At 33.6% G+C, this 24,190-nt stretch overlaps 5 protein-coding genes and 1 long non-coding RNA gene across 7 annotated transcripts; 4 read left to right on the top strand and 2 right to left on the bottom strand.

Moving 5' to 3' along the window:
- The first annotated feature begins 222 nt into the window (after nucleotides 1-222).
- On the top strand, nucleotides 223-1,032 carry LOC106352328 (protein RALF-like 27). Its single transcript, XM_013791979.3, has one exon. The coding sequence runs from the start codon at nucleotides 529-531 to the stop codon at nucleotides 874-876; it is 348 nt and encodes a 115-aa protein (XP_013647433.1). The 5' UTR covers nucleotides 223-528; the 3' UTR covers nucleotides 877-1,032.
- A 1,513-nt stretch (nucleotides 1,033-2,545) lies between these two features.
- LOC106349111 (COBRA-like protein 2) lies at nucleotides 2,546-5,102 on the top strand. Its single transcript, XM_013789022.3, has 6 exons — nucleotides 2,546-2,802; nucleotides 3,128-3,207; nucleotides 3,316-3,772; nucleotides 3,853-3,997; nucleotides 4,082-4,353; nucleotides 4,628-5,102. The coding sequence occupies exons 1-6, from the start codon at nucleotides 2,730-2,732 to the stop codon at nucleotides 4,909-4,911; spliced, it is 1,311 nt and encodes a 436-aa protein (XP_013644476.1). The 5' UTR covers nucleotides 2,546-2,729; the 3' UTR covers nucleotides 4,912-5,102.
- A 1,013-nt stretch (nucleotides 5,103-6,115) lies between these two features.
- LOC106352327 lies at nucleotides 6,116-7,395 on the top strand. Its single transcript, XM_013791978.3, has 3 exons — nucleotides 6,116-6,422; nucleotides 6,642-6,730; nucleotides 7,095-7,395. The coding sequence occupies exons 1-3, from the start codon at nucleotides 6,234-6,236 to the stop codon at nucleotides 7,243-7,245; spliced, it is 429 nt and encodes a 142-aa protein (XP_013647432.2). The 5' UTR covers nucleotides 6,116-6,233; the 3' UTR covers nucleotides 7,246-7,395.
- A 276-nt stretch (nucleotides 7,396-7,671) lies between these two features.
- LOC106349109 (probable mediator of RNA polymerase II transcription subunit 15c) lies at nucleotides 7,672-13,171 on the bottom strand. Of its 2 annotated transcripts, none has more exons than XM_013789020.3 (12): nucleotides 12,973-13,171; nucleotides 12,231-12,362; nucleotides 11,739-11,841; nucleotides 11,502-11,613; nucleotides 10,314-11,345; nucleotides 10,136-10,209; nucleotides 9,966-10,040; nucleotides 9,026-9,892; nucleotides 8,621-8,938; nucleotides 8,359-8,541; nucleotides 8,200-8,285; nucleotides 7,672-8,131 (listed from the first exon to the last, which is right to left on the bottom strand). In XM_013789020.3, the coding sequence occupies exons 2-12, from the start codon at nucleotides 12,350-12,352 to the stop codon at nucleotides 7,921-7,923; spliced, it is 3,183 nt and encodes a 1,060-aa protein (XP_013644474.2). In that variant the 5' UTR covers nucleotides 12,353-12,362; nucleotides 12,973-13,171; the 3' UTR covers nucleotides 7,672-7,920. The 2 variants fall into 2 exon arrangements, with proteins under 2 accessions (XP_013644474.2, XP_013644475.2); XM_013789021.3 differs by having other exon boundaries at nucleotides 10,314-11,342.
- A 4,599-nt stretch (nucleotides 13,172-17,770) lies between these two features.
- LOC125575935 lies at nucleotides 17,771-19,451 on the top strand. Its single transcript, XR_007314479.1, has 2 exons — nucleotides 17,771-19,020; nucleotides 19,172-19,451. It is a non-coding gene; the product is annotated as an uncharacterized LOC125575935 (long non-coding RNA).
- A 1,270-nt stretch (nucleotides 19,452-20,721) lies between these two features.
- Nucleotides 20,722-22,576, bottom strand: LOC125610029. The gene is made up of 8 exons (XM_048781678.1): nucleotides 22,570-22,576; nucleotides 22,237-22,351; nucleotides 22,082-22,164; nucleotides 21,748-21,829; nucleotides 21,545-21,674; nucleotides 21,330-21,487; nucleotides 21,137-21,263; nucleotides 20,722-21,045 (listed from the first exon to the last, which is right to left on the bottom strand). Exons 1-8 carry the CDS (start codon nucleotides 22,574-22,576, stop codon nucleotides 20,722-20,724), a joined length of 1,026 nt encoding a protein of 341 aa, XP_048637635.1.
- Between the last annotated feature and the right edge of the window lie 1,614 nt (nucleotides 22,577-24,190).

Raw genomic sequence — 24,190 nt, 5'->3', positions numbered from 1 at the left:
TCCTATAAAGCTCCCGTGTTACCTAAACAAAAGCTAGACATCTGATGAAATTTGTAAAATAGGAAACGGATATCAGACGAAGCTTCCCTGCTATTGAGTTAGGTTGCGAATTGCGACTATCATTTTGGGTATAGATCGGTTACGGGAAAACCAGATTCCTTAACCATACTCCACCGGTACGAAGCTACGAGTGTATAAAAATAATGCTATGGTGTAGTGTACCAGAAAGATTAACGTTAAAATGCAATAATTTGCTGCTGTATTGAATAGTGCAAGTGTTGGTTCTATATTCTCTGTGTACCTAACTGAAATGAGTGACCAACCGCAGTTATTAGACCAGCAAGAGTGACTTGCCGACAAAAATAATATATAAAAATAAACAACAAGCCAAATAATTCCTGGAATTTAGTAATAAAAATAATAAAGCAAATTAAAGTGTGCATAAAGATAAGATGAGATGGTAGTGCTATCTTCTTCTTCTCATACCACGATTCCACATCCGACATCTCATAGCTTTTCTTTTTAGACATGGCCAAATCACTTTTCTTTTCCTTCTTAGTCGTCTCTCTTCTGCTTCTTCTTGCAGCGGCTTCGACAACTGCAGCTGCAGGGAACGCCACAAGTGGGTTGAGATATGGCGGATGTGCTCTCAGAGACACCATTGGAGAATGCATAACGGCGGAGATTGAGGAGGATGGAGTTGAGGATGTGGTGCGGCGGATTCTGCGACAACAGGGGAGGAACTTAGGCTACTCAGCTCTGCAGGGGCAGAAGGCAGCTTATAAATGTAAGATTGCTGGTAGTTGCATCGGAAAAGTTAATCAGAAAAACGCAGCTTGCACTTACTTCACCAGATGCAAACGTGCCACTAGCTAATATGTTGTGTTATTTTCTCTCTTAATTATGTGTGTTTTGTGATCTTCTATTGTTTTTTAAAAACTTTTTTTATGAATCTATGCAACATCAAGAACGTCTGTCGGTTGAATTAAATGTCTATCCAATTTAATGCAAAAACATTACTTATAAACTGAATCCGTGAAACTTCTATCTACTCTGGTTTAATTGTAACATGTAAAACACTGGCTTAACTCTCTCTTTTTTTGTAAACTGGCTTAACTCTTAACCACAAAAGAGAAAACAAAGCATTTTGTAAAAGGTTATGATATACAACTGCAGTATGTTGAACAAAAAAAACAGGAATTTGATACTTCAGAAAAAATATGAAAAAGCTATATGAATTAGTTCGTGTTTCAAAAAAAAAAAAAAATCTATATGAATTAGTTGGGTCATTGAAACTTTGAACAAAAATTGTTGGCTTAAGAACAAAAGATACATGAGCTGGGCTTGGCTAGTTCTTAGTTAAAAGCCCATACCAGATTGAGGAAAACAATTTTCATTAAATCAATGCACAAAAAAAAAAAGAATATTCATTTATCAATATCCAACAGAGGATAATAAGAAAACATAAACCGACAAAAAATGACGCGGCTTGTTGACTGAGCTGTTCTATAACGATAGGCGGTGACGATTCCCTTCGTGACAGACGAATAAAAAGTTAGAGAAATGTGGGTTCTAGTCTTATAGATTCGGATGGACCCGAGGAATTTAAGAAACCTGCCGTCGCTTTTCCGAAGACAACTGTACTTTGCAAATAAATTAGCTGTAGATGAAAAGCCATTTACGTGTTTTTCAGCTGAATAAATGTATTTAAATATTTGTTTGGTTGAAAATAAAAGAATATAATATTTTCTTCTAAGTTATGTCTTTGTTTCCGCATTATATTATTCGACTTAAGCTCCGAATAGTAACTACGGTTTGAGCGGTGCGGGACAAGCGGTTTAACTGCGGTACGATTTTAACAATTATAAAAACTTATAGATATATGGTATATGTAGAGATTTTTGTTACTGATAACTGCGGTGCGGTGCGGGGCGGGGCGGTTCGTAACATTCGATTCTAATATTTGGTCCCTTGAAGATTTAGGCTTTGTTTATAAATGTATAAGTTGACAATAAAACTTCATTATACTCTAGTTCTAGAAATTTCGACCACTCATTTATTTGCGTTTCATGCCAATGGATGTTCTTAAATAATATTATTAAGTATCAGCCTAAGAAAACCAACACTTTCATACATGATAATAATTTTATATTTTCTTTATTTTCGCACCATTAATCAAAATTATTATCGAAAGGTATAGATGTTGTTACCCTATAACCAAAACATACATTTCTGGATTATCTAATTTGCGAAACTTCAGGCTTACTGTATTTTTATATTTTGTTTGAAGATAACTGTGATGTTCTTCAAGATATTAAAATTGAAATACATTTCTTTGTGAATTTGTGATGCTTTATAAAATACTATAAATTATCTCTTCTTTTTTCTCTGTCAAGGTTTATAGGTTTTTCCAAATTATATTTTTTTAGCAACTTTCTTTTTGTCAACTTTTTTGAGCAACTTATATTATTATTATTATTATTATTATTATTATTATTATTATTATTATTATTATTATTATTATTATTATTATTATCTATAAATATATAGAAAACTTAAGCAAGTAAATGACCGATTAAAGCTAGAAACTTGTTGACAAAAAAAAAAAGCTAGAAACTTTTGGTTTTAACTTTTAAGTAAGTGGCTCTCTCCTCTCTCATTCTCTCTCACATCTTCGAGAAGTTTCCGCCGGCGGGAGATCAAAAAACGGTTGATCAAAGATCAGAGAAATGGGCATTCGCTTCTCCATAATATCGGTTCTGTTTCTGTTTCTCCTTTCTTGGACCAGCTTCACCTCAACAGGTTTGGCTCAATGCTCTGTTTTATTCTGATGACCTTTGGCTCCTTTGCTTAATGTGACAATTAGTGTTTAGTTCCAATAAAACCCTTGAAATCAATTTAAACAAGTGAAAAAGCAAGGAAACAGATATAGGAATTTGACATTTAGAACCTCCATCTCCATGTAATGATGATGTTGGTCAACTTGTTGCATGCATAAGCTTTGATCTGTTCTGTTTCACTTAATCAATTGATAAGAAGCAAAAAAAAAACTTTTTATTGTTTCTTTATAGATTTGTCTTTGTTCTTGTTTATGATCTCACCTATTTTTATATCATCTTATACACAGAAGCTTATGATGCACTTGATCCAACTGGAAACATCACCATAAAATGGGATATCATTAGCTGGACTGCTGATGGCTATGTGGTAACAAATATTTATAACTTTATCCCCTCAATACCACTTGTTATATAATCAAATTCTTGTGTTCATAGGTAACTCTAACCAAATCATAACATTTTCTTCTATCGGCAGGCTGTTGTATCAATCTTCAATTTTCAACAATACCGTCACATTCAAGCCCCAGGTTGGCAACTAGGATGGAGTTGGTATAAGAAGGAAGTGATATGGAGTATGGTTGGTGCACAAGCCACAGAGCAAGGAGATTGTTCTAAGTTCAAAGGCAACATTCCTCATTGCTGCAAGAAAACCCCCACCGTCGTTGACTTGTTGCCGGGAACTCCGTACAACCAGCAGATATCAAACTGCTGTCGAGGCGGTGTGATTAGCTCCTGGGCACAAGACCCCGCAACAGCTGTCTCTTCGTTTCAGATTAGTGTTGGCCAATCTGGAACTACTAATACGACCGTTAGAGCTCCTAGGAACGTTACTTTGAAGGCACCAGGCCCTGGTTACACTTGCGGGCCTGCTAAAGTTGTTCCCCCGACCAAATTCATTTCTAATGATAAACGAAGAAAGACTCAGGCTATGTGTAAGATTTTAGTCTTTAATGTTTTAAAGTTTCTTTCTAAGTTTTGTTTTTAATTTCACATTTTTCTTGTTGTTAATTAGTGACATGGAACATGACGTGCACATATTCACAGTTTCTAGCTCAGAAAACTCCCACTTGTTGTGTCTCACTCTCAGCTTTCTACAATAAGACTATCGTACCGTGCCCAACATGTTCGTGTGGATGTCAAAACGGTACATGTGTCGAGTAAGTTCATATTCTCTTATAACTCCATCTTGGTTTTTTTGTTTAATTTATTTGATTTTCTGAATCATTTTTTCTTTGTAACAGCCCGAAAATAGCTTCGGTGGTACCAGCGCTTTCAGGGAAGAACAACCTCCAGCCCCTGTTGCAATGTACGCAGCATATGTGTCCCATCAGAGTTCACTGGCATGTAAAAACTAACTACAAAGAGTACTGGCGTGTGAAGGTCACAATCACAAACTTCAACTACAATATGAATTACTCGCAGTGGAATTTGGTTGTTCAGCATCCCAACTTCGACAATATCACTCAGCTTTTCAGTTTTAACTACAAACCTCTTAGTCCTTACTCTGGCATAAGTAAGTCCATAGCTGCTTATTTCCTTTTTCTTTATTTGCATAGCTCTTGGTAGGCTTGGATTAGATTTTAAATATGAATAAATAATCAAATAGTATATAACGTTTGGTTTGACACTTACACAATTTTTTTTTCAATTAGACATGATCATTTGATGCATCGTAGGCTCTGTTACCTTATGATCCCTATAAACAAAACTAAGCATGAGTATTAGTTTGTGACATGGAGGGTTATTGTGGGTAATGAAATTCATGTGTTTGAATTAATACATTGCAGATGACACGGCCATGCTCTGGGGGATCAAGTTCTACAACGATTTTTTGAGCCAAGCGGGTCCATTAGGCAACGTACAGTCGGAACTTCTTTTCCAAAAGGACCCGTCAACGTTCACGTTCGAGAAAGGATGGGCGTTTCCAAGACGCATTTACTTCAACGGCGATAACTGCGTTATGCCACCTCCAGACTCATATCCATGGCTTCCTAACGCTGCTTCAAACCTTGCAACTTCGCCATTCATTATACTTCTCATTACTTTCTTCTCTGTTTTGATTCTTATGTAAATGGATCACGTTGAAAAATTGTGTGTTTTGACCCGGTTCATACTTATGAGATCAGACGGGATCCTCATTGGCTAATGTATAAAAATGGTATGCGGCACTCTATTCATGCCAAAAAATCATATGCATCAATCAACATGTTGTATTATTATTTTTTTGTATTTTCACACGTAATCGAAAACCAATTTGCTCCATTTTTTTTATAACGTTATCAATGGTTAATATCTAAAACTTGAGAAGCTCAGACATTTTGATTTAGATTAGTAAATAAAACTTGAGAAGCTCGAACTAAGACTTATATTTCAAGGCCATAATGATAAAGTATGACTTTTCCACTCTACCACCCAAATTTTCATTTCATACTGGTACCTGTTACAATCATTATACGTTTGAAACAGCTTAGTACATTCCAACGGGTCTCGATATGTATCTCTACTCTACCTGTTTGAATAATTAGAAACTATAAAATATTGGAAGTATATATGAAATACTTAATTTTTATATTTATTTACGTTTTATATTATTATTTTGTTCACACTATTGCTCTATAAAAACGAAATCTAAAACTATGTTTTAAACCATTTTCATCTTTTACAGTTCAGATATTTGTTTTACACCGTTTATTATATATTTTCATCAATAAGTATATATTTTAAATTATGTGCTATAATTTATTTATATTCGCTTCACATGATTCATTTTATTTGTTTTCAAAATTTCAAAATCTATACTATTAATATATTACATATTTAAGTGTTGTTTGAGATTCATTCTTCTGGTTTATTTTGACACAATAATCAAGTTTTAAATTACTTGACCTCGTCAATTTTTTTTCAAAAGATGAAAAGTCAAGAAAGATAGAAAGAAAAAGAAAGAAAGCTGCCCACGGATTTAGATAAAATATGTTTCTTATTTCTTAACCAAGTTACTTGATAATTAAACGTACCTTCAATATTTTCTATTTATTTGGGGCAAGTAGCTTTAAGACTTTACAATGTCTAATTAGAAGTAAGGCTTCATCACCAGAAATGTTTCATAATTTCACTAGTTATTGTATTTATCGACAAAAGAAATATGTTATTTACCATATAATTTATGTTGTTATATACATGTAATTTGTTTTATTAGATTTCTTACTGTATTAAGCAGCTCAACGTAAGACGAATATAAAACATAGTTTTATTTTGTTATGTTTTATTTTGCAAAAAGGATTCTTAAATGGTAAATACTTAAAACTAATTATAAGTATTTCAAGTTGGACCATTATCAATACAGTCAGCCCACAGGAATACAGTCCGTGGGTTTTAAATTTCAATTTTAAGAGAATGGACTTCTGTATTACTATGTCGTCCCGCTATATATACGTATTGATTCTCCCATTTCTCACACAACATAATCAAAAAAAGAAAATATACAAAAAGTTGATAGTAGGATACAAGTTCGCTTTTGATCACTGTCCTCAAAAAGAGAGAGAAAAAGGACCAGCTGAAATGGGGCGTTGGGTGAGACCTGAGGTAAGAAAATACTAGTAATATTGTAGACATGATTATAAGTGTTTGTTTTCGAAATTGAAACGATTCATATGTCTAGCATGTTCGTATCAAAAAATCATATATAATTAAATAACTATTTTTGTAGGATGTTTTTCAAAATTTGATTTGAGATAATCAAGTAAATAAAAAATACATAATTTTTTTTGTTTAACTTAACCTTAACTAAACAAAAATAATTAGGTGTACCCTCTTCTCGGAGCAATGGGATTTGTAACATCTATGGTTGTGTTTCAACTCACAAGGAATGCATTATTAAACCCTGATTGCAGGTTGGTCTCCATCCGGTCTATTCTAGTAGTATTTTTTCCATAGTTTGAAAGGAATAAAACTTATGGAAATGCACAGTGTATATAATATAATGAAATTCTCTAGTGTAATGATCAGACAAGTAGAAAATATGATTTTGAAAATTCTAAACTGATTCGGATCACCGACATGACTAGACCGGCCATGTAATACGCGTAATTGGTTTGTCTTTTAATTACTTTAGAACTCCACTAATATGTGGGTTACACAGTTAAAACATAAATAATGTGGGTTAATAGTTTTTAATACTTGATTCGTCTAGTATTTTCCAAATTAGTATATTCTTTATATGCTAATGCTTTTCTTTGTTTTTATAAAAAAATATAGGATAAGTAAAGAGAACAGAAAAATGGGAGTTCTGGAAAATGAAGATGAAGGAGAAAAATATGCACAACACAATCTTCGCAAGTATTTGAGGACCCGTCCACCTCAAGTTATGCCTTCTCTCAACCGTTTCTTCTCTGAAGAGGACAACTAAACTATTTCACCTTATCATAAAAGTTACTTATATACTCAATATACAAATTAAATCTAGTTTGGACATGCTTAATGTGTATTGTAATAGCTAGCTTCAGATCATCTTGTTAAATATTTATAATAAAAAGGTTGAAACATGTCTTAACCTGGCCATCGTAGTTCTTAAAATCATATGTTGTTCAGTGAAAAAACGGAACCTTCAATCTTGTGCATGCTAATCATGAACGTTCTACAAATTGGCTTTTGGCTTTTGATCTTTTACGTACTCCGCTTAGACTATGCAACAAAGTCTTTAATCTTTTCAATGGAAAGAAAAATCTAAAGTTAATTTTGTAAAAACTGTTGCTTATATCTGAATCAAAATACTGTTGTTCATATTTGTAGAGATGAATGAATACGCACATAGAATTAGAAGTGGATAGTTGAATAATCTCAAGTCAATTCTCTCATTTTTTTTGGTCAACTTTATAAATATATTAGAAGAATGTTGCATGGAGTTTGGAATCATCCACACTAGGTCAACACCTCCATAAATAGTCTATACATTTTGTCTATAACGACATGATGCACTTACAAAAACATACATATTGATGTTTCTTCTACCGCAAGTCAAATAAGATAACCTAAAGTTTTCATCTCTGTGCATAATATCCCATACCTTTTGGTGAGAGAGTGCTCATGAAGCTCTCAAAACAGGCTCCCAATGACCATGCTTAGAACTGAAAGTACCTCCACCATGTCGCTCAGCGTACTCAGCCATCGTCGCTCTCGCACAAGCATCCCAAGCTTGAGCTATTTCTGTTAGAGACATCGGTTCTGAAAACTCCTTCATGGACAAACCGAACCTTGATCTGGTTCTAGCGGACAAATCCTCATGTTTGTTTACACTAAACACACATAATAATAATATGTTTAGTTCCAACTTGTGATCAATTTGTGCTAAAGTTTCATATACCTGGAGTCAAAGGGGATGTTTTCAATAAGTATTGGTGAATGTGGGTAGTTCTCAGGGACTAGTAAGCGTAACGGTTGAATCTGTGACTGCATCGAACATAAGATACATTATAAACAGCTGAGGAAAAACTAGTAAAAGAACAAGTTTAGAGAGACTTACTACATGTCCTGACTTGTAAAGAGCTTGGAATGTGTCACAGAGAGCCACAGGGGCATAAGAACACATGACTATTGTTCCTGTAGTAACTTCACTTGGACCAACATCTTCACTGCATATGCTTACCATTGTCTCTACAAGTCTCCTATTTACTTCCACGATCTCTTGCAAGAGGGCCAAGCCAGCCTGCAAGAATAAGAAATGGTCTAATCTTCGATATTTCATTTTATTTTAAAGGAGTTTATAGGCTCTAGCTATTTATTACCTCAATCTTGTTAGCTTTTGAGCCAGATGATGCCGTGGAGTCAACTTCAGACTCCAAGCTACTGAACTGTTTGTACCTTTCAGTTTCTGATGTGATATCTATAGGCTGAGTGGTGATTGAGCGCTTGAATCTCTTATTAGTAGGATTGGTTTCTCCTCGTTGCAAACGCAACCTTGTCCTCTCACTCAAATCCTGAGGTACACGAGCTCTGGATCCTCCAATGGACTGGACACAACCAGCAAGCCTGTCTGTTAAACTGATGACAGAGCTCATCTCATTAATAGACTGTGCCAAGGACTCCGGTGATGATGATTGAAACTAGCAAAGCCACACAGATACACATTAACATTAGGACTTAGTGATAAGATGGAGAGATTAAAACTTGTATATCACTTGTTCACTCACAGCTTTTATCAGACGATCAATAGGCCGCTCTGCGTTTGGCTCAGGAGGATGCTCCTGAGCTGCTGGTTGGAGTTGGTAATCATGTGAGGAAGGTGACTCAACAGATATAGGATTTTCAGGATCTCCAAGATTTGAAGACGGTGCAACAGAGGGAGAGCCACCAGACTGTGATGAGGTTCCATTTTTGTTGAATGTTGGGGGAAGAATCTGCTGGTCCACCAACTGAGGAGAAGCCAGTGGCTTTGCAAGGTGGCGCTGATTCGGTGAGATATTCTGCTGACGCAAACCAGCTTTGTTGTTGACCCTTTGACTCATCCTCACATCGTTCATCTCATTTTTAGGCATCTGAAGCTGCTGATGGTTCTTTTGTGGTTGTTGCTGCTGCCTTTGTTGCATAGAGAGATGATGAAACTGCTTCTGCTGAAACATACTAGGCTGAGGATTACTTGCAGGTAACGTCATAATGTTGGTCTCCTCTTTTGGTTCCATCTTAGGCCTTGTCTGCGACGAATGAGGCATTGCTGTATGTGAGGTGGTAAGGTTAGATAATGCAGAAGACTGCGGCACATGGAAGACTTGATGACCACTTTGGGATTGTACTGCTGTTTGATGTGTCTGAGAAGGAGGGAGATGCACTTGTTGTTGTTGCTGCTGCTGCTGCTGCATTGGCCTCCTAGTCACGGTCTGGTTATGCTTAACGAACCTCAATAACTGTTCCTCATAGATATTAAACTTTTCTCTGTGACTCTCAGTAATAGCATTCCTGGAGACATTTAAGAACACAAGAACTAGTTTCAACGTTGCTTTGCTCGCCCTTAGCTTTTCCATATGGCCATGTTGGATCTTTTGTTGAGGATGAGCATCAATCTGGCAAACAAAATGGTTTCATTAGGTTATTTAGGATTGAAACGGAATAATAAGAGGTTTATGAATGAAGTACCTCTCGCAATTTATTAGATAATTTTTGGTACAGTGCACTAACTACAAGTATATATTTCTCCTTGAGGGCTTTTATCTGCAAGAAAAATGATGAAAAGTTTTTGAACTATTAATAAACAATGGATAAGTTATAGTTTCATGTTTTTGATGTTAATATGTGTAGATAGATACCTTCTGATAGGTCTCCTCCTGCCAGTCACCACCACCACTAGCATTAACCGTCTGGCCTGTAGAATCTTGAGATGCTACAAAAAAAAAAAAGTATTGGTGTAATCATTATATGCAAAACAACAAAGTGATTACAAAAAGAAAACATTTATCATCCAAGTTGGTAAGAAAGGAAACATACTAAATGTGTTTGCTGGAGAGGTTCTCTGTAATTGATATGGCTGATTCTGTTGGGTTTGGAGCAAAGAACCTGATGCTTGAAACCTTTGTGTATCATCTAAAGGTTGCTGTAAGATTCTGTTCTGAGGCTGCTGCATAGTATGTTGCGGTTGGTATTGTTGTTGTATCATTGTTTGGGATTGTCCCACCTCTTGGCCTTGAGCCGCCAAACAACTTGATCCATGAACATTATATTGCTTCTGTTGTGAGGGCAAGGCTGAAGCATTGTTACTGTGAGAATAAAGGCGTTGTTGTATGCTATTGTTCTGAAGTGGCCTTTCTTGAAAGCTAGCAATATTGTTCTGCTGGGATGAAGATGCTCTAAAAGCTGCTTGTTTCTCTCCATTGTTTTGTTGAGGTGTTAGATGATTCTGCTGCGTGTCTTTATCATTCATCAGGTGGCTAATGAATTGCTCGCGTTCTTGTCGTTTCTGTTCCTGAGATGGCACATGCATCTGCTGTTGATGGTGACTAGAATGGACACGCTGGGTCGGAAACTGATTTTGTCTTGACAAGAACTGAGAGTTTTGTTGGCCTGATGGTGGTAGGCTAGAAAGAGCGGAAGGTTGAGGAAAGGACTGCTGAATATTAGACAATGATGTCTGATGAGGCAGTTGCTGCTGGATAGGCTGTTTTAACAGACTTTGCTGCTGCTGCTGCATGTATGGAGGTTGTACTTCCTCTTTCAAGAGCTGTTGATCCATTTGATTCTGGAAGTAGTTGGAACTCTGTGGCTGCTGAGGAAGATGATGTTCCCTTCCATGGATCTGTCTTTGAGAACCGGGAAGAAGATTTGAATGAACTCCTTCACCCATTTGAATGTTTAGGTTCTGAGCCGCAGAAGAGACCTGAGTAGGCAAACCAGAAGACTCAAGAATGTTGAGATTGCTCTGGATGTTGTTGTTGTTTTGATGTAACCATTGTTGGCTTGTTGGAGTCTGTGTATATGGCAACGAGGTGGGAACTGATTGCCCTTGATTCAGAGCTTGAGCTGCTGTATAGATTAATGACATCATAACAAAACTTTAATAAGCTAAAAAAAAAGATTGTGAAAAAATATAATGATTTGAAACAGTTCTAGACACAGGATGTGAGTTATGTTACAACATGATCTGCTCAATACCAAAACAATGATAAGTTATCATATTACCTGGAGCTGGAGGATTAGTTCCATTGACTGATGAACCAGACTGCACATTACTAGATTGCAATTTTCTGTCGAAATTCATTATGTTTCCCTTAATTGTCCGCATGTAATCATCCTAAAACATAGGAGAAAGATCAGCAAATTATATTCACAAGGCTGAGGTTTATTATCCCATTTCAAGATTCAGATTCTGAATGTAATAAATAGATTTAAAAAAAAAAACAAATTGTATTTGAGTACCTTATCTTTAGCCGCTGCATAGATCTTTCCCTCAAATGAGAAGGCAGTATTTTTAATTGCATTTGGGTGGCGTGTAGGATAATATATCTTCAACTTTTCCACTCTACACATACATGAGAACAATTATCATTGACGCATCAAGTATATTATATATTACAAAACTGATAGTCTATACAGAGTGATGATGCCATGATATTCTAGACAGAGTGAAAGCGAGAAAGGTTGAAGTTAGGTTTTGTCATTTCAATAATGAAAATTATAATAATCTTTTTATGCACAACTCTTATGCTTTAACTGTTGCAATGTTTATTGGTGTAATGTAGGAGTCGTTAATCATGTGCAAGCTTTACAGACAAGATCACAGCAAAGACATGACCCTATTCAGAACAGTTCTTTCTTTCGTGAATTTGAACAAGAATCAGTAACAATGGATTCACTAAGCATTCATATAATCGGTATTTATATTACTCTGGTAGAGAGGTTAAAGCTTACATTGCTAAAATAACCTTCTTCCTCATATCAGGCGCAAGCTGTGATCTCCAATCATTAGCATTGTTACTCGCAAGCGAGTCTCCGCCTTGTTGGTTAGGCTTCCAGTTAGAGTTCCCCTCCATCAAGTCTAGCCTATATCAACAAGACATGATCAGAGACATTCCCTCAACTAGAAAAATAAAATACACAATCAAGCATCATTTTTTTCTACTTGTTATTAGTATCAAGAAATCATTTAAATAACGTTTAAATAGATTCGTATTGCGGTTTGCTAATACTGTAATTTACTAGTTATATTTAACCTTCATAATCCCAAAAGCTTGTCTTGCTAACTGGTGCTAATTAGGCCATTATCCTAAACGATGCCTCATAGAACCAAAATCATATTTTGTTGAAGCATCAGTTTCGAATTGGCATTACAATCAAACAACTTGCAAGTGTGTGTGTTTCAACATTAGACCTAGAGAACTAAACACCAAGAGCGAAACATATATGATTTGATCGCAGTAACACAAACATGATATGATCAACTTAAGACCATCAGAATGATTAGATCACAATCCACAAAAAGCTCTGTTTCGGCTTTGGAGACACTCTCGATTAAAAAAAAAACTTCAAAATTTTATAGGAACAAGACAAAGCCCATGTTTGGTTTCACTAAACAGAACTGAGATTATTATTTGAAGCAAAACCCTAAAGTTTTAAACAGAGTAAAACTAGAAGAGGAGGAGAAGAAACCCACGAGACCGTCGGAGAGATCGCAGAAGGAGGAGGATCGATAGATTGAGGAAGACGTAATCAAAGAATAGATTGAGAAAGCTTCAATTATATTTAGAGAGGGATTGATATAAGAAGAAGGCAAAACATAAGTTAAACGCAAGAGATGAAAAAGAGCAAAGAGATTGGTTGAAGAAGAAAAGACTACACGTAGGAAGGAATAAATCTATATAGGTGATGATTTTTTTTATTATTAATCAAATCTGTGAAGTACGACAGGTGTCAGATTACTTGGTCCCTTTTAGTAATGAATCTGTATGCTTTTATCATGTCATTAGATTTGGGTTTTAGATTTCGACAAGTAAGCAAGAAACAAGCCAATCACAATTTACCACATCATTATTATTAGTTCTTATATATTTTGGAAATAAATAATTATGATTGCTTGAATAAGCATTGTAGAAGTTTACAGTACATGTCATGATGATTTGTCACATTAGAAGTAATCTTAGATTGAAAAAGGATCAAATATGTTGCAAGAAATTAATTATGTTACATTGTTAATGCCTCTTACATTTTTCTTGAACACCTGTTAATGCCTTACATTTGACATGTTGTGATGATGTTTGTGATAAGGTCAGGCCACACATTAGACATGGAATGTGTTGATAAGAAGAAAGCTTTTTTCCAAATAAAACGTAGCAGAAAACCAAAAACAATAGAAAAGCTTGTCGAGAGTGTAGATTTGAGGAGAATATGTGATTCATAAGAGAGTTAATTAATGTTACAAAGGGATAAGAAGAAAGCTTTTTCCAAGTTAAACATAGCAGAAAACCCACCAAGGCAAGAACAATAGAAAAGCTTGTCGAAAGTGCAGAGTCAATGAGAATGTGTGATGTATAAGAGACTTACCTAATGTTACAAGGAGATAAGTGTGGAGTAATGACTTAAAGTTGCTCAAGAAGTGCATAAGGGGGAAATGGTCAGAAATATAATTAAACATTTAATCCGTATAGTCTAATGATATCTTTGTTTCAGAATCCACCGTAGAACTTTGCTGAAGAAGTTTTCTTATTTGATTCTTTGGTAAAGTTATGACCAAATATGACAAAATAAAATATAAGATTGTTATAAAAAACTACAATTCAACCCTTGATTATCGTATAGGTATATTAAAGATTAGTCCAAATTGTAAATATGAAAACTATGTGCCTTCGTAAATCGTAAAGCTTAAACATCCACAATGATATCAAAATGCAAGTTTACAATTTTCCTAAAACATTATTATTATCCAACTGAAAATGATTAAATGTTCTGCACACACTTTTTGGAAAACACCATTGAATATGTGACTTTAGAGATAGAGACTGTGAGATTCAGTTGTTTGTGAAAAAACACTCCTCTAGATAAAAATGAACTTATAATCAGTGTTTTTAAAACCGAACCTATCGCATTATTGAACCAATTTTTATCATGAACCAAATAAAAAACCATTAAATCTATTGAAAATTATGAATCGGATAAACAGAAAAATTAGTTAATATTCTCATATCTAATATTTTATTTTATTCATATTCTAATTATTTATCATAAATATTTTCAAGTTTATAAACCAAAAATAATATATAATTTTTGATCCAAGAGGTACAAACGTGTCGTGATCCAATAGGTACGAATGTATCATGATCCAGTTAAAAAATATTGAATTGTAATCTAAATAATTATCCGATTCAGTTTCTTTTGGTCCGATCTTAAAAATATTGCCTAGAGTGTGTGCGCTTGAATTTTGTTGATTGTCTCCTCTAAAGCAACACTAAATTTCTCTGCATTCTCAATGTCAGTGGTATAATCGTGAAAATCGTGATTCAGAGATCAATACCCTAGGGATGAATTCTTTTCATTTATCGTTTTCCCTCCAGTTACCGTAGCTTCAACAATATACTAGTGGTGGGAAAAAAGTCATTTTCAAGTCGAACAATTTCAACCGTGCCAAATACAACAAGAACAAATGATCAGTGCTAAATACGACATCAACTCAATTACAATTTAAAATACTATATAAATTTTTTAAAACGTGCAAAAATTTACATTGCCGTAACAGAAGTTAGTCAACCATTTAAAAACAAAAAGCGACATTGTTTTGGTTTAATTTTTTCTTTTTTAAATGATCATTCTGGGATTCGAACCCATGCATTGCCACATTTTAAAAGAGACAGAACCACTGCACAAAAAGTAAATGTTTGATATATATTTACAAATTTGAAACTATATATACTACTATACTTCTTCATTTTCTCCAAATAAAAATTTGGTGATAATTGTTTTTTGATTTTTATAAATGCATTAATATATTTTTTTAATCACCATATCTTTAATATACTTATATTATACTAAAATATAAATAATAAAATATTTTAAATTATAAAAAATTCAATATAATTAAAATTTTGAAACTATTTATAAAATTTTATCATATAAATTATTTTAATTTTCTAAAACTTGAATGATATTTTTATTTTATTTTTCAAAATTAATAAATTGTACTATATATTTTATGTTTTTATATATTTTAGTTCTTCTTTAATGTGTCTAATATTTTGATCAAAATATTTCAGTGAAATAAAGGTAAAAGTCCTTTTAACACAACCAACATTTTGAACAAATACCAAATATATTATATTAATTTTTAAAAATTAAAAATTACGATTCAAAATTTTAAAATTACAATAATTTATATAAGAAAATTTTATAAATAGTTTCAAAATTTGAAGTATATTTAAAATATAATGTAAAATATTTTATTATTTATATTTTAGTATAATATAAGTTTATTAAAGATCTGATAATTAAAAACATGTTAATGTATTTATACAAATCAGAAATAATTATCACCAAAATTTTAATTGAAGAAGATGAAAAGTATAGTAGTATATATAGTTTCAAATTTGTAATTATTTATCAAACATTGACTTTAGTCCAGTTGTTAGAGTGTTTCTTTTAAGGTGTCAATGCACGGGTTTGAATCTCAGAATAAGCATATTTAAAAAAAAAATCCAAAATGACATTGTTTTGTTTTTTAACAGTTTACTAACTTCTATTATGGTGTTTTGTTTTTTAACAGTTTACTAACTTCTATTATGGTACGTTTAAAAAGTTTAGGTAGTATTTTTGAATTATAATTGAGTTGGAGTCATATTTAGCACTGATCATTTGTTCAGGTCGTATTTGGCATTACTGAAATTTTTTTGGGTCGAAAAGGCCATTTTCCCTACTAGTGGTAGTGTAATGCAGTCTTGTGATATATTTTTTTTTTTGGACAAATGCAGTCTTGTGATATTAAAGAACAAAGTCTTAAGTTTATACAATTTTGTTTTGTGTTTCAAAAAAAAAATACAATTTTGTTTTGCTATAATGTGGGCCGATCACTATGTAGAAGCACAGTTGCAGTATAATTAAGCAATAGCTCTACTGATGTACATAGAGGCTGAGCTGTAGCACTGATCGTTGAGTGATCACATAAAAGAAAATATAGTCCAATGGGCTTAAATTTAATATAGAAGCCCATATAACTTTAGATAGTGGAATATTTAGATGATCGCAATAAGGAATCACTGGATGATCGGCTTATTTGATCATGATTCATGAGCATGAGGGAATTTTAACAGAATGGGTACATTCACATATATTGGTTTTAATGAGAAGTCAAGGTCCAGATACATCAACGAGAAGATTTAAATCAACGGTATTTGTAAAAAATAATGCTAAGTGCATTTTGGAGTTTCATCCAAGAGATAGCCTATGAAAAATATGCGAAAGAGGAACATAATAGATTTCTATTAGCTTATAAGCTTTTTTTCCGGAAAGCATGGTTACTTTCCAGTCTCCACTCTTTCTTTGAAATTGTTTTAAATTTGGATCAATGATTGTATTAAATCGTGTTTTGTATTTTGTTAAATAATACTTATGATATAAATATATTCTGATTTTGTCGAAAAAATAATAATAATAGAGCAGCCCACATAACTTTGTAAGAAGCCCAAATAAGTTATTACTTGGATATAGTAGTTATGATTTAATCTCTACTAATAAAAGGGAGCTTTTGAGGCTCCATAGGGCGTCCACATCAGCGGAAAAAATTGCCGTGTGATAAGGGGACGTCCACATCTAGAAGTTTTTTGAGGCTCTCTAGAATTAAAGGGAGCTTTTGAGGCTCCATAGGACGTCCACATCAGCGGAAAAAACTTCATCTAAAAGTGTCAAAAATCTATACTAATAAAAGAGAGCTTTTGAGGCTCCATAGGGCGTCCACATCAGCGGAATCTATACTAATAAAAGAGAGCTTTTGAGGCTCCATAGGGCGTCCACATCAGCGGAAAAAACTTCTTCTAAAAGATGACACGTGGCATTAACAAAAAATAAAAAATAAACATACATATAAAGAAAATAAATACTAAGTAAATATATAATATAAGAAATAGAAATCTATACTAATAAAAGAGAGCTTTTGAGGCTCTATAGGGCGTCCACATCAGCGGAAAAAACTTCTTCTAAAAGATGACACGTGGCATTAACAAAAAAAAAAAAATAAACATACATATAAAGAAAATAAATACTAAGTAAATATATAATATAAGAAATAGAAATATTACATTAAACAATAATAAGTAAATATATAATATAAAAAAATAAATAAAAAGTAAATATATAATATAAGAAATAAAAATATTACATTAAACATCAATCATAATTTATCATCTGATATAAAAGCAAGAAAATTAGAATACCTAAATATATAATTAAAAAATGAAAAACACTAAATTAAACATATATATGAAAAATGTATTTATACTAATAAAAAAGAGCTTTTGAGGTTCCATAAAGCATCCACATCAGCGGAAAAAAATTTCTTCTAAAAGATGACACGTGGCATTAATAAAAAATAAAAAATAAATCTATATATATAAAGAAGTGTTTCTATCCTTCCTAGGCCATCCACGTCATCCGCCAGCTAGGAAAGTCGAGCAAGCAGACGGCACCACGTGTCCATGTAACTAAAGTTTTCAGTTTCATTTAATCTAGGCGTGATGGGCTTAGATGTTTATGTGGGAATGGGCTTAAGACTTGGTATCCTCTAACCCTAATTCATCCGCAAAGGCTCTCCTCTTCCTGCGACGAAAACGCGATGCCTTTTGTGATTCTTCTCACCATTTTGAACGGTCTGCGTAAAGGCTTCGTGATTAATAACATTGATTCGCTCTCCCACTACGTCGTCATCAATGCTTTTTTATATCTAATAGGCGGTGATCTCTGTATAAATATGTGTGAGTAGTCCTCTCCTTGATCTCATCTTATCTTCGTAACGCTTATATCTCATTCTGATTACAGTGAGCTCCGGTGGATTGAAATGGCAGGTGGATTGCTTAGTTAGCTTCTTGAGTAGTGAAGATTGAGCGGCGAGGAAAGCAGCAGCCGAAGCCTTAGGGAGGTTATCCACGGCGGAAAGAAATGATTTTTGAGAAAGTCTTTGAAGATCTTCAAAAGCAAGATATACGACAAGGTTTGGTTTTAGTGTCTGAATGTAGGTTTTGTTCTGCTCCAGCATGATTACAAGTTTCAATTGTGGATACATGTTCAGGTGAAAACTGTGAGAGAAGTGATGAACCAGATGATGGAGGCATGGAAACAAGTCTGAGATTTATCAGAAGAGGTTTCTCAGCCAAGATCTAATGTTTCTTCTAAAGGTATCTTTCCTCCGTTAGATCTTTAGCCAAAATTAGGAAACTATTTGTTTAGTGCCTACTATTCTTGGTTAATTTCCTTTGTGTCTATGAGAAGAACTGATCACTGTATAAACAACCATCGATTAATCTGCCCCTTAATTTTGTCTTCAGAACTGAAAAATAAGGGTTTTTGTTCAGCACTGGATATGAAAGGTCTTTAAAAGCATTAAGTGTTTAAGGCAGGGGAAGAAGATTTTGGACGAGAGATGGATCAGTTTGAAGCATAACGCCAAGCTGAGTTTGAGCTTCTTCAGATTGGTCAAGAACAAGAGGGTATCTATTCCAAGCTCATGGTAAATACTTTACATTAAAGTCCTTTAGATTAGCGATTAAAGATTTTTATTCTTTGTTTTAACTCAAACGCATTCGCTTCCACATAATATTTATCTCCACTGTCTTCTCTAATGGAACTGTTTTTGTGAAACGGTTTACATGAGGTTGCAGAGAAGAGGGCCTTCGCTATTTGGTTTACTAAGCTTACCAAGTTCGTCTCAGCAGGGTCCGTGAATACAACACTGACTGAGTTGTTTAGGTTCAGTAGTTGAAGAACTCTGGCAAGTGGCAACTACAAAATAAATTTTTTTTTTTTCATTATTGATCTGTAACAGACGAAAGAAACTCGCCATTAGAGTAACAAAGAAAAGTGTACTTATGTTAAAAATTCTATGTTACGGCTTTAAATATGTTTTGTTTATGTCATAATGAAACTTGTGGTTAGTAGGTTCTTGGTGATAAGCCATACAACATATTTGAAAAAAAAAAAAACAATAGCGGTGGTGTATTTTTGGTTTTTATTGGGACTAGAGGGTTTTCCGGGCTACGCCCGGATTATTTTCCTATAATATTACTAAATTGAACTTAACTTGCGTTTTACTATTTTGAGATGGTAATTTCTGCTGGAATTGTGTTGTAACTCTTTGTTGTTGATGTTTTTTGGATGCAACTGTTGTTATATTATTAGCCGTTTGATTCAGCATAATGTGTTGCATATTATGGGAGAAATTATTATTTATTTAATTAAATTTTAAATTATTTCGGATAACATGTTTAATTAAAGTAAATTTTATATTTTTTGGTAGTTTTTATTTTAAGAAACCGTAAGTATTTTTTTTTTTTTTGTAGAGTTAACCATAGAGTTTTTGTTTTAGTGTAATATACATGGAGTTTTCCGCCTAAAGATAACCACAATGTGCTCTGTTTATATATGCTGTAATCATCATGCAGCCTTTATTGTAACGTTCGAACACGCCAACGCTTGCAAAGCTTATAAAACATACAGTACTATGAGTTTTAAATTACAACAAAATTAAGATTACGGCTGAATTACTTAGCATGTAATTTTGAAATCTTTCAATTTTTTTAATGTACAATTACCCTAAATTGCATGGTCATAATAAATCGGTTTTTTGGTGACGTTGGAATGTCTAATTTACCAAACTTCCATTCAAGTTCAGAGGATGATATACCAAAAGCATGAATTAGTAATAATATTTTACCGTAAACATGTATTATATTAGTACATGACAGTATAGTATAAACAAAATAAATTACTAGAATAAGCTCGGTTTAACAAATATTCCAGTATATTAGTTCATAGTAACAGATTTGTCACTGTTATCATGCGAAGACAGAACAGTAAGAATGTGGTTAACATTCTCACAAACTAATGGGAGGCATGCCCGCCAGCAACGAAAACTCATCCGGTCACAGATAAGTTGCAAAGCTCCAAACCAAGACATACAATACCACCAAACCTAACAGAGTAAAAATGAAACAGATTGAATTCAAATAAAAAACAACAGCCAAATTCGTGAAAGATTCAAATAAAAAAAAAACTAAAATGTTCAAACATCAAACATTAGGTAAAAAACATTAGGTAGAGACAACATAGATTATAAGAAAGATAGTTTAATGTTGCAAAAACAGAGTCTGAGATTTAAAAAAAAAACGAAGCATAGAGTTTAGTAACCATAAAAACCAACACTTAACACATCCTAGCCACTTCTGGCTCGCTTGGGATCTTCTGCCTCAACATTATCAGCAGCCCTCTTCACACTCCCAAAGCATGTGGAAGGATCATCATCAGCAACTTCCTTCTGCAAGGTTTCCTGTGTGTCTGGTACAGCCACGTTTCCTTCTAGATTGGCTTTAGCTTCTGGAACTTCTGGAGTGAGCACCTTTGTCACAGTCAAAGCTTGGGTCTTGCTAGTCAAATTGTGATCTGACACCTTCACAACGAATTTGCGAGTCTGTCCTATGGTATCTATAAGAGCTTGAGGTACTGGAACCAAGTGATCATCTCCTACATTCTCATTGGCCTAACATACAGTAATCAATTGTCACTATATACCTATAATTATCTTGGAAAATACAGTTTTAAATAGCAAAGGCACACAGGTTTGTAATTACCTCGAAATACTTCTCAACCAACTCAGAAGCTTTCTTTCCAGATAACTCATGTCCAGCACCACCAACACCAAGGAGCACAAAAGTCGCTTGATCATCATTATCATACACGGTGATCTTGGCCAGGTACCTGTTTCATGAGCAGAGTAAGAATGGTGCATTGAAGTATGAGTTTAAGTAGATCTGAGTCACTTACTGTGCAACACCAACAATATCGGTTTTCCCACATTTCTTACACATAAGGCTGGTAGGCCCTTTGGTTGCCTTAGTGTGGCACCCACCACAGCCTATGTAATACCATGATGAACCGTGCGCAACATCACCAATGGTTGCTATGCACTCAAACCAAGCAACCTGCAAAATGTTAAACGATTAAATAAGAAACTAAGACTACCATATTAAATGTGTTACAAATTGGTACTGAACAACCTTGGCATCTTCCTGCTTCATATAGGAAAAGAGCTCGCCTATGGTCACTGTCTCAGTCTTGGTGACAATGTCTGCATCAAATCTGTTAGCAACATCTAGGTCCGTGTTCATCCTGAAGCCAACGTACAAACATCAAAAACAATGATGGAATAACAACTAACAATTTTAAATAAAGGAAAGCTTACCAAGTGAGATAATCTCGGGTTGCTTGGACATCAATGTCCAAAAACACACGTGATGGCGTCATAGAGGAGAGAGCTAAGGCACCTATAACAGATCGATTGTTATAATACAAATGAAAATTTATAATGTAAAATGGGTTGTAGGATTTGTCATAACCGAGCCTATTGGTTACTAATAGCCAATAAGATCCAATTTCTACCAAATGTCAGTTCTATTACTCAAAGCTAACCTAACCAGATTTCCCTGACCATCTTATATACTTCTAAGAAATAAGAAAAAGGTGCTAATACAAACCTCCAAGTCATTTTGGGTTTAAGGTAGTGACTAAAATAACACGTGCTGTTCCTCCAGATGCTTTAAATTTCTCACTAAAGTTGGTGCCAGCCTTGTCCCATAGGTACAACTTCATCACCGGACCGCTATAACATAAAAAAAAAACATGTGATAAGAGAGACAACACATGAATATGAAAATAATACAGATTAGCTTACTCATGTGTTTGAACATGAAGCAGAACTCGGCGTGATGAAGCTATCTCGGCATCATCTAGCACGAGACTGTCACTGAGAACCTGCCAATTCACAAGCTTGATATGGCCAACATAATCTGCAAAATAGAAAAAACAAACTCAATGCTTTGTATAAGATAAACACAACAATGTAACCTAAAAACGTAAGTATGGATCATGACACTATCCTAGACAAAGAATGCTAAATATATTTGATCGAATTAAAACGGTTGATCCAAGTTAGATGAACATTATCTTATAAGACATTGAGAACTTACCATAAAGATCCCGTCTCAAGTCGCAGGCAGCATCAAACTCCTCATGTTCATGTTAGTCATCTATAAATATAAAAACTACACCGTCTAAACATTTAAAAAACTAAAAATGTGAAATTAAGAGGCGAATTTAATAGGCATGTGGTTTCAGGGTTTCGGTTAGTTTTGGTTAGTTCTTTCGGTTAGCTTGATCAGTGTGGTTATTTTTGGTTTAAAACTTTTATTTTTTTTTGGAAAACTGAACTTAACTACTTGCGAACCGAGCCAATTTTTTCGAAACCTTACGGAACTGAACCGAAATCAACTGGTTTCTGAACAGAAAACTTAAAATTTTGGTTATGTTTGGTTTGTGTCTAAATCCTAGGGCTAACCTATAAGTACAATTCCATTTTGCCAGAATAGTTTATTGTATTACAAACATATAGATATAATATATATATACTGACTTCAGGCACAATTTTTGGGCGAACTTAAATCGTTTCCAACTCAAATTCCCCGCGGCTCTGCTCTAAAAATCCGTCATTGTTCTCTTGGTGTGATTTAAGATATGGACCAGCCGATTATATAAAGATGGGAAATGAGAAATACAAATGGTTGTCGAATATTTTTGTCAGTTCAGTAGATGAATAATGGTCAAAGTTGTTAACTTGAAGAAAATGAAGAAGGAAGAATCAAAGACAAAGACAGCAAAAGAGAAATGGAAAGCAGATTTACCTACAACATCGAAGTGAGCACTTCAAGAAAGCTATATTGAACTCTTTGATGTTGGAGGGAAAAGAATTGTGTTTGAGGAAAAAGAAATATCATCTACGACATCAAAGTAGGCGATTTGAAAAAACCTGCATTGAGCAATTTGGTATTGTATGAATTCACGAGCACTGTTCACTACAGTCCAAAAGTTCAAAGTTCAAAATTCAAAATAGAGCTGTTGGAACCTTATCTCTTTAGAGCTGTTGGAGAAAATATACAATATAAGAAAAAATAAATGAAAAGTAAATATACAATTATAAGAAATAGAAATATTACATTAAACATCTATCATAATTTATCATCTGATATAAAAGCAAGAAAATTAGAATACGTAAATATATAATTAAAAATAAAAAAAAAACAAAATTAAACATCTATCTGAAAAATCTATACTAATAAAAGGGACCTTTTGAGGCTCCATAGAGAGTCCACATCAGCGGTAAAAACTTCTCCCAAAAAATGACACGTGGCATAAAATATAGTTTTATATTTTAATATTACTAATTTTCAAAAATTATAAATAACATGTAAACATACAACATAAAAAATAGAAAAACTACATTAAACATATATAAGATTACCATTTTTCACTTAAAAAAAGACAGATTATCTTCATAATGTAACATTACCGTTTTATAAAAAAAAAAAAAACATTATATATAATTTCAAAAATAATAAATATATGTAAACATACAACATAAAAAATGGAAATACTACATTAAACATATGTAAGATTACCATTTTACATTTTTATTTTAAAAAAATAATATGTAAACATTAAACATATGTAAGATTACCATCTTTCACTAAAAAAAGACGACTTATCTGCATAATGTAACATTACTATTTTGTAAAAAAAAACATTATATATAATTTCGAAAATAATAAATAATATGTAAACATACATCATAA

The sequence above is a fragment of the Brassica napus genome, chromosome A6 (genome assembly GCF_020379485.1).
Source record: "Brassica napus cultivar Da-Ae chromosome A6, Da-Ae, whole genome shotgun sequence".
Lineage (NCBI taxonomy): Eukaryota > Viridiplantae > Streptophyta > Magnoliopsida > Brassicales > Brassicaceae > Brassica > Brassica napus.
Note: the sequence above shows the minus strand (reverse complement) of the source record. Positions and strands in the feature narration are given on the sequence as shown.